Source organism: Brachionichthys hirsutus, chromosome 23, assembly GCF_040956055.1.
Source record: "Brachionichthys hirsutus isolate HB-005 chromosome 23, CSIRO-AGI_Bhir_v1, whole genome shotgun sequence".
Classification (NCBI taxonomy): Eukaryota; Metazoa; Chordata; class Actinopteri; order Lophiiformes; family Brachionichthyidae; genus Brachionichthys; species Brachionichthys hirsutus.
Window position 1 is genome coordinate 2,866,933 of NC_090919.1, and position 10,290 is coordinate 2,877,222.

General features: G+C 46.4%; 2 protein-coding genes across 2 annotated transcripts; both read left to right on the forward strand.

Annotated features, from left to right (window-relative positions):
• The first annotated feature begins 4,532 nt into the window (after positions 1–4,532).
• Positions 4,533–6,012, forward strand: six7 (SIX homeobox 7). The gene is made up of 3 exons (XM_068755743.1): positions 4,533–4,940; positions 5,538–5,701; positions 5,796–6,012. Exons 1-3 carry the CDS (start codon positions 4,533–4,535, stop codon positions 6,010–6,012), a joined length of 789 nt encoding a protein of 262 aa, XP_068611844.1.
• Positions 6,013–6,819: 807 nt separating this feature from the next.
• zgc:101810 (uncharacterized protein LOC493612 homolog) lies at positions 6,820–10,055 on the forward strand. Its single transcript, XM_068755601.1, is given in 13 exon segments — positions 6,820–6,880; positions 7,601–7,711; positions 7,790–7,948; positions 8,026–8,058; positions 8,060–8,156; positions 8,217–8,353; positions 8,508–8,661; positions 9,138–9,179; positions 9,182–9,281; positions 9,363–9,495; positions 9,708–9,735; positions 9,738–9,812; positions 9,815–10,055. Coding segments are annotated over 13 exon segments (1,179 nt in total). The 5' UTR covers positions 6,820–6,832; the 3' UTR covers positions 9,877–10,055.
• Positions 10,056–10,290: the final 235 nt, after the last annotated feature.

The window sequence follows — 10,290 nt, forward strand, 5'->3', positions numbered from 1 at the left end:
AATAAAGATAAGGCGATAAGGGAATAGAAAAGATGTGGAGGCCTTTCTTTAACTTCAATTATTTTGATTCCAGTAAAATTTACATCTAATTTCATTCATCGATGATTTTATTGTAAATTAACTAATTAAATGAATTAACCTACTTATATAAAGTAATGACTAATATCCTCACGTTTGTAAGGAAATATGTATACATGTCCTCTCCTTTCACACTGAACTCAGGGAACTACATTTAAATAAAGTTTTAACGCGTTTATTTCATAGAGAATTGAATTTTCTTCACGACTAAGGAAACAGAAGACAGAAAAAGACCCAAATCGCTGCAAACAATTGTTCCAGATAGACACGCTCCGCTCTTACAACGTTCCCGTCTTCTCCGATGCGTCCCCTCTAAGAGACGGACGATCCGCCCGATGCTCCTGTCCCAGCAGACAGACGAGCATCTTCCCCGTCACGGTCCGTGTAGCGTCAGCAGGGCGAGGACGGGCCGGCCCAGCAGAGAGGATCAGGCTCATGTAAGTCACCAAAAGCAGGAATTAATGAGCATTATAGTATTAGGTAAGACTAAGTCCCACCTTAAACCCCTCAGGATTCCTAAACAACTCCAGTAACACCTGTTACATATGATGATGGGGAGGTAAACTGGGAACAGTGGGGAAAAAAAAGAAAATAATGTGTTTAATAATAATGCTTTGTTTTATTGAAACACATTTAGTGGCATTCGATAAGTAAAAAATAAAAATATTCCAAATTTTTGATTATTATTAGTGTTTAATGGTTCCTTGGCTTGACTTGAAATAAAAAAAATCCTAAATAAAAAGCATCTTTTTATTTGCTTTTTTAAAAAAAGAAACGCCCCACACAAACATTTCCTGACAGAAAAACTAAACTCAAGCGGATAAAAAGTTTTATATTGTTTTAAAGAATGGTGTAAGTGAAAAACGAATGTATTCACGCTAATTGTAGATTTAATGAGTCACTGATTTTATCTTGTTCTGTGGTGTAGATTTTAAAGGGCGATTCTGCCAACTATACTGCCCTGGCATGGACACGATACAGACGTGAAAATCATTCAGAAATCTATTTTCAAAAAGCAATAAAGTAAGCGTTCGTTTATGCTCCATCTAAATGCAAAGACGAGATAACACACGTTTAAAATGTCGGTATCGACACATCCAGAAGAAGGTAGTGAAGTTTAAAAAGCTTCAACATCTGGAAACAGCGATTATTTATCCACGTCTATCTGTCTGACTTTTAGCAACATAACTCAAAACCTTACAGACAGATCTTGATTAAATTTCCAGGAACTGTTGGGAATGTTACCAGGAACGGTGGATTACATTTTGGTGATGATCCAAGAGAGATCCTTGATCACTTTGAAATATTCATAAGCATTGCAATACAATGGAGCTTCAAAATTTGCTCCTCAATATCTCAATTATTGACTGATGTTTATGGAATTTGACAAAAATCACGTTTTGCTACACAATTTTTTTTTTCTCTCTAAATCGAAAGCTCCACTGAAAAATGCAGCTGGTATTGAGTCACCTGTATTTATTGAACAGCGACCGACAGGGGGGGTGGGGGGGGGGAGCGCTTCTTGTCTTTGTTTGCACCCCCCGGCGTGGGCCGAGAGCTAAAGCTGACACTTCGAGTGTGTTGAGGATGAGGATGAGGAAGAGGGGAGGGGGACGACGCAGAGGGATAGACCTGTCTGAGAGGACGCCGCCATTCGGTTGCAAATGAGCTTGTAATTAGCCCTTACACATTTGCCTGCAGAGAATGGAGGTCGACGGCGATAAGCAGATAATACTAATTACTTCTCCTCCCAGTTGCTTGTTAATTGTGTTCACTGTGGATTTATACAACATGGTAGACCTCTCCACATGCACACACACACAAACAGATGACCCCCCCCCTTCCTCTGCTTTGCCTGTTGGCAAAATCAACAGGTCATTTTTTTAAGCAGGAGGCTTCTGCTTAAGCCACTAATTAATTATGCCAAGTGGGGTTCCACCACGTATGCCTGGAGCCAATGAGGCTGTGTGTGTGTGTGTGTTCGTGCGCGTGTTAGGAATTGAATCTGGTTGATTTAACGCCTGCACGGAGCAGCAAAGACACACACAGCTTCGCATCATCATTTCTAGGTCAACAATCCTGTCTTTCTCTCTCTTTTTCGTCTTAGAAAACGTAAACAAATAGTAAACATAATAAACGTAGCCGATGACGGGACACACGGGACACACGGGACACACGGGACGCCACCGACAGATAGGAAAGTCCATTCTTCACGTCACACCCTCCACGGTGTCCTTTTTTGATTACATTTTCATTCTTATATTGTCCGTTACCAGCAATCCCCACTTCAGGATGACATCACGACAGTAACCATAGCGACCGATATTAAATACTTTGCCGCCTAAACCTGGACATTAAGGTAAAGGCCTTAAAGAAAACTCCGATTTGTAATTCTCATCGTGTGAAAGTTCAAAAGTGGCCATCTATTGATTTCAAAATAAAAGTCTGAGGTTACTGAGGATCATTACCTGGTGCTCTATGGCATGGACTTGAGGATTTCAGAGACAATAGCACGATGCTAGTATTTTATAAGGATATACAGAGTAATTAAGGCCCCGCCCGGCTACAAACACATCACCGTTTTATTCCTCCTGTCCTAAAGGCTCGAAAGCGCTTAAGAAGATTTTGGTTCAGTCTGCTCCCAATGTGTTAAACAGATTGGGTGGGATTTCTTATAATGATGGTGTGTGTGTGTGTGTGTGTGCGTGTGTGCGTGTGTGTGCACGTGTGGCAGCCCCGGTGGCGTGAAGCGTCTGAACCTTGCAGGGTTAGATTAACTGAGTATGATCTTCACTGAGCTCATTTCTCCCCTTCTGTGCTTACATATCACACCTACCCCCCCCCCCCCCCCCCCCCCTTTCCATTAGTAAAACAGTCCCACCTGGGATTGTAATCTAGATTTAGGATCTATCACGTATCAAACGATGGCCGACTGTGTATCAAGTAATTCTACAGACATTCTCAGGAGCAGATTTGCAACAAGGATTTCTCATTTAGCTGAATATTGGCCTGCATGCCAATAAATGATTATCTTATTTTGAAAAGTGGCTTTTATCGTTTTATTCTGATATTTTCTGAACTGCAGTCCATCTTAAATTTACGATTAACGGGGGAATCAGACTCGATTTAAAATCAGATTGTTGCTGAAACTGTTGATCTTTAAGAGAAACTAAAGAAAATTATAATTAAGATGAAGAAAGAAAACATATTAATTGAAATGTGAATTATTGCTTATAGGTAATAAATCATTATATGCTTTATAATAATTTGGGGGAAAAAGGGTTAGAGAAGTTTGAAAATGATTTTAATGTCTCAGATTCAGCAGCGGATCCACATTTTAAAAGGATTTTCTAAAGTCTCATTTACTGCAAACATCTGCTAATTGTTTTCTTCATATCCACAAATTGATTTTTCACTGACTGCTCATTGTCTGGATGTCCTAGACAGATCCCCCCCCCCCCCCCCTCCTCCTCCTTCCTTCACCTTATTTTAAACCAGATGATCCTTCACCTGACTGCAACCTCTTCATGCAAAGCCTCATATTCGCTCCAGAGATTAATCCACGTCTGCCACCAGTGGCTCTTAATCTGCATGCGCTGCTGATGCTTGGTGGGGGGGGGGGGGGGGGTGGGGGGGGGGGACAAGCATCTTCCACTATAGACTATAGAACGTGCATATATTAAGTGTGACGTGTTTACATCGCAGGCTGACAGATGCCAACAGGATCCCTCAACCTGATTAATAAGACAATTAATCTTAAGGCATTGAGATCAGCGGGATTTGGGAGCGTCGTGTCTCATCCTCAGAGCGCAGGGAATATTCTGGAATATCCTGGAATATCCTTATTATAGCTTTATTCCGACATGACCTCTGGAACCGAACGGCGAGACGCACGCCTGTTTTTGTTTTACGACCACGTTCTATTTGATTGTAATTAAAAAAAAGGACATCGTTGTGCCACACATCCTCTCACGCGCAAACAGGCCTCCAACTCTCCTATAATTAAGATATCCCCGCTTGTTTGCGCGCCGCAGTAAAACCCGACAGTCACCGTATATCCTCAGGCAAAACCAAACAATCTGATCAGCCAGTCACCTCTGTACCCCCCCCCCCGCCCCGACTAAGAGGCTAATGGCGCGGGATGTATAATCCTTCTCAAAACAACCACAGAGATGCTAATTGCGTCGAACTATAAATACAGTTGGACTCCTCCGCCGGGGGGCGGGGCGGGGGGTCATCGTTACGCACGGCTTTCTCTGCATGGATCATTTGCCCCAATACCAAGAAAGAATCCACACTCACAGTCCCAGGTCGCAAGGCAGCAGGTTTGAGCTGCGGGACTCTTTTACCCGTGCCACGGAGCTTTACGCACGGGGTTGGGGCGCGTCATTCCACGCGGCCTTGATTCCCCAAACATCTTCGGCGCAGCTACTTCGAAGGGACGAGCCGCGGGGATGTTCCCACTGCCGATGTTCACCCCGGACCAGGTCGCGCGCGTGTGCGAGAACTTGGAGGAGACCGGGGACATCGAGCGGCTCGGCCGGTTCCTCTGGTCCCTCCCGGCCGCCGTCCCGGGCTTCGCGGGGGACGCGCTCAACCGACACGAGTCCGTGATGAGAGCGAGGGCGATGGTCGCCTTCCACGGCGGGAACTTCGACGCGCTGTACCAGATCCTCCAGAGCCACAGGTTTACGCGCGAGTCGCACGCCAAGCTGCAGGACCTGTGGTTGGACGCGCACTACAGGGAGGCGGAGAGGCTGCGAGGGCGCCCGCTGGGCCCGGTGGAGAAGTACCGCATCCGCAAGAAGTTCCCTCTGCCCCGCACCATCTGGGACGGAGAGCAGAAGACGCACTGCTTCAAGGTAACGCGCGTGCACGTTAAAACGGATGTTTTACACAATTTTATTTTGGCAGCAGATATTTCCTTTTTTTTTTTTTTTTTTTGCATGACATGGACGGTGCCATGAAACTAACCCGCGACGCCCTGACGCGCAAAAGCGCCTCGGTTCGAATGCGCGTTATTATGACGCACAACTCGAGTAAATTGAATACGAGATGAGCCTTGTATGAACCTTTTTTCGCTCCTTGAGAAGCAGTGGAATGAAGTCTGGTTCTTCTGGAGACGTGAAGCACTTGAGGTGTTAACCTTTAACGCCAGACCTCAGAGGACTCGCCATCTCTCCATCAGGCCGCTAAGCCCCTTACAGCTTCTCCTCTAGTGGCTGGACATTGTTCTGTAATCGTCTTCTAAATCCAGTCTAATGTGATTACGCCGGTCGCACGAGAGTGATGAGATGTTTATGGCTTTAATAGGATGATATATTTCAGAATGTGGCGTCTTTTCACGCCACAAAGTGATAATTCCGTGCCGATATTCTGCTTTGTTGTGTCAAAATATAGGAGAAAATGGAGCAAAGCCTCTTAAACGTTCCGCCTGTGCTTGTGTGTGTGCTACCCAGGAAAGAACCCGCAGCCTGTTGAGAGAGTGGTACCTGCAGGACCCGTACCCCAACCCGTCCAGGAAACGCCACCTGGCCCAGGCCACGGGGCTCACGCCCACGCAGGTCGGCAACTGGTTCAAGAACCGCCGCCAAAGGGACCGCGCCGCATCTGCGAAGAACAGGTGCGGATTTCAGAAGAAAAGCAGATTCAGATTATTAAGGGCAAATGTGAAATATGTCCTCCCCCCCCCCCCCCCTCTCCCTCCACCCACCCAGACTGCAGCAGGACCCCACCCTCCTCCCCTCCGAGAGCTCATCCGACAGCCCCCGCCGGGAGCGCATCAGCCTGCATCGCCCCCACTTGTTGCCCGCCTCCCCGCGCGTCCCGGGCAGCCCGGAGGCCAGCGACTGCAGCACGGAGACGGAGCGCAGAGGCACGGGGGCCTCCACCCCGGATATCTCTGTCAGCAGCGACAGCGAGTTCGAGTCCTGAGACGTGCCCCGATTTCCCCCCCCCCGCGCCGGTGTGCCACCGTGGACACAGGAGACGTCGGGAGAGCGCAGGACGTTGGGAGGAAATGAAATGCAAAAAAAAAAAAAAAAAAAGACAAATGCATGCACTTAAAAGAGCTGACTCAGAACTGTAGGTAAATAGAAGGGCTCAACAGTGTTTCAACACTCAATGTTTCTATAGATATGTTTTAAGGGTTAATACTGTTCTGCTAAATATTTATTATGCAAGCTACTCCTTGGATTTGGGTGGAGACTGGGAGGCCGTGTTAATTCAGCACAGGTCATAGGTCATAGAGCAGCATCCCTGCAAGCGCCAAGAAATCATTTCAATCTCTTTATAAAAAAAAAAAACAATGTTCCAATCTGTGTCGATGAAGAAAACACGAAATTCAGACGACCGACTGGTCGGTCCGGTCTGCAGTGTGCCTATATTACATTTAAGAACAAGCGAGTCCAAGTCAGAAATGTCCTCATTACATGTTCGTCACTGCATTTCCATGAAGAGATGCATTTGTTTTGTAAATGTCTGATGTAAATAAATGAACCTATTTTTTACCAAACTCTATTGAAACTCTATTTCTGCAGTTCTAACAACACCAGAAATGGATTCGGCTCATCCAAGTATACTGTGCAGGTCTTCCTCTTCCCTGTCCTGTAAAAAAAAAAAAAGAAAAGAAATGGGCGTCCTCTTAACGCGTCGATCCCACCCAGGCTCGGTTACAGTCAGCTTAATACACTCACGGGAATTAGACCCGAGTCCCTCGTCCCGACAGCAGGGGAAGGAATCCAGATTATTGAGAATGGACAGAGAGGGGAGGAAAGTGGCGGTCTGTGACAATGGCACGGGGGTAAGTCAACGCCCAAAGTGCAGAGTTGTACGTAGTTGTACTCTTGAACAGAATTTTTGTCGTTTTTTTGTCTTCCCAGGAGATTTTACTTACTTTAAAGCGTACGTCTGCGTCTCGTTTTAAAATCGGTCGTTACACGCCTTTCCCTTTCGTGCAGCGTTTTAAGCTCTGCAGGGTGTGAAGGATTCCCCGATCTCCTGCACATCTGTCTGGACTTGTCGCCCCCCCCCCCGCCTCTCACGCACAGCCGTAAATGGTCGTGATGCTGAACAGAACAAAGCAGGATGAATGACAAGTGGGTACAGAGTCACTATAAATATAAGGCTGCATTTTGTGCAGACACGCAGGTGAGACGGTGTTTGGGGGGGGGGTCGTACCTGTATAGTCAGCACCGGATCCTGTATGCGTTTGCTTCTTCCTGGAATGCGTCGCATCCCTCCAGGCTACAAGGAATGCGTCTGCGGGAAAGACAAGTTTAGACACCGCAGTATGAGAGGTGGAGTCATGACAGGCAGGACAGAGTTCAGGGGCTTGCAGGATTTTTTAAAAGCGTTGCTGATTTAGGAATGGAAATTATGAATATATATAAAAAAAGAAATGGCTCGAAGCAGGAGACCGGTTTCTGCCGCAAGAGCCGTCCGAATAAAAACGTCATTATAGCTGAGATTTAAAAAAAAAAAGGAAGAACTCGTCCTCGTTATTGTCACATCCCTCCAACAGTTTGTCAAATGCGGCTTCGCGGGATCCAACTTCCCCGATCACATCTTCCCCGCCATGGTGGGTCGACCGATTTTACGATCAACCATCAAAGGGGGCAGCGCTGAGATAAAGGTGAGGCCGCTGCAGTGCTTGGACTCATATTGGTGCAATAGTGCGCTTTAGTGCTCACTTCCCCCCCCCTTCCTCCAGGACCTGATGGTGGGCGATGAAGCCAGCGAGTACCGTTCCATGCTGGAGGTGTCCTACCCCATGGAGAACGGAATGGTGCGCAACTGGGACGACATGCTCCACCTGTGGGACTACACCTTTGGCCCCGACCGCCTTAACCTTGACCCAAACGAGTGCAAGGTAGGAGGGGGGGGGGCAGGGCAGGGTGCGGGTTCAAATCTTACCCAAGCAGAAAAAATGATTTTCCATTCTTTGAGATCCTGCTGACCGAGCCGCCCATGAACCCCACCAAAGAACCGGGAGAAGATCGCAGAGGTCATGTTTGAGAAGTACCAGTTCCACGGCATCTACGTGGCGATCCAGGCCGTGCTCACGCTCTACGCTCAAGGTAAAGACGACGCCGGAGCCTTTGAACCTGGTTGCAGCGATTACCGAATCCTCTCTGCAGGTTTGCTGACCGGCGTGGTCGTTGACTCGGGGGACGGCGTGACGCACGTCTGCCCGGTTTACGACGGCTACTCTTTACCCCACCTCACGCGCAGGTTGGACATCGCAGGGCGTGACATCACACGCTACCTCATCAAGGTGGGGGCTTTCGGATGCTCGGTTCGGAGGGCCTGTGGGGGGGGGGGGTGGAAGAAAGTTTGACAAATTACACGTTTAAATGAGTAAAAGGAGACAGAGGGAGAAAACACAGGACACAATAAGTCCCGCCTAAATCTCCCCCATGCACCGCCAGCTCCTGCTTCTCCGCGGCTACGCCTTCAACCACTCGGCTGACTTTGAGACTGTGCGCATGCTGAAGGAGAAGCTGTGCTACGTGGGGTACAACATCGAGCAGGAGCAGCGCCTGGCCGCGGAGACCACGTTCCTGGTGGAGTCATTCACAGTGAGCAGAGGAACCGACTTGATATCTGCTGGAAAACTTGAAATATCAAGCATTGAAGCTAAGCTATAGCTGCTAATATTTTATGACACCTCAGTATTTCCCCCAAACTTTGAGCATTCATACAATTGCAATATATCTGAGAGATGAATTCAGAATAGAATTTGAGCAGTAAAAATAAACGTCAGCATTTATTATCACTGAAAATAAAGAAATGATATTTTACAGAAAAATATATATGATAACCCTACATTTTATGTATAAACATTCATCAAAAATGTTTTAGACCTGCATTCTTTCTATTGGCCACCAGAGGGGCAATTCACCTGCCTTTATAAGATTGTATGTAAAACGTACAAAAAAAGAAAGCTTTTTCTCACTTGTTTTATTACCTCACTGAACATTTCCCAAATATATGTATGACCTCTCTCACTAGTCTTAGTGTCCTCTAATAGTCTAATACACGCCTTTTATTTGCTGCAGCTCCTGATGGCCGGCAGGTGAAGGTGGGCGGCGAGCGTTTCGGGGCCCCGAGGCCCTCTTCCAGCCTCATCTCATCAACGTGGAGGGAGTCGGCGTGGCCGAGCTCCTGTTCAACACCATCCAGGCCGCGGACATCGACCTCAGGTCTCTCAGGTCTACTCACCAGAAGGAATGGAGACAAAAAAAAAACCAAAGGTAATCATTTTGGGTTTTTTCCCTGTGCAGGGCAGACTTCTATAAGCACATCGTTCTGTCTGGAGGGTCGACCATGTATCCCGGCCTTCCGTCCAGATTAGAAAGAGAGATGAAGCAGCTCTACCTGGAGAGGGTTCTGGAAGGAGACATCACAAAACTCACAGTAAGAAATTATTACCGACTTAGAAGCAGGGCAGCACCTTGACTACAGAGTTATACGGACTGCTGACTCCTTATAATAGCACAATATAACGTCACAAAAACAGTTTACAATGACAACAATATAGATACTAAGATGCAGCCCAATCATTGCACTATTTGGTTTCACAAACAACAAAGAAAGCAATCTTTCTTTGTCTCTCTTTACCTTCGTAGAAGTTTAAGATCCGCATCGAGGACCCCCCAGGCGTAAACACATGGTGTTCTTAGGCGGCGCGGTTCTGGCCGAGATCATGAAAGACAAGGACACCTTCTGGCTGGAAGAGCAGAGTACATGGAGAAAGGGCTGGCAGTGCTGCAAAAGCTGGGAGGCGGCATCAGATAGAAATGTAAACTTATAAAAGGGAAATGGCATCACTCAAATATTTAATTCTCCCTCATCTGAGTTTTTAACTGTCAGAGTTTAGTAAGCTTCATAGAAAATGTTCTTCGAATAATGCTCCTTTGTTCTTTGTAGAATTTGACATAATTTTCTGAGTGATTTCAGAATTCAGCGCAAACATCTCACGCAAATCGATGTTATATTTTTCATATTAAATTCATACAAATCCTCCTTGTTACATGATCATTACAAATGGCTCAGGTAGCACAGCCGACCATATTCTGCACATTCCTGTAGAAATGACTGATATAAGAATTATAATATATATTTTTTCATGAATATTTGGGGGGGAATTCTATCATTTTAATGATTTATTTTTGAGATCCTACACTGCCAAAATCCCTTAAAAAAATAAAA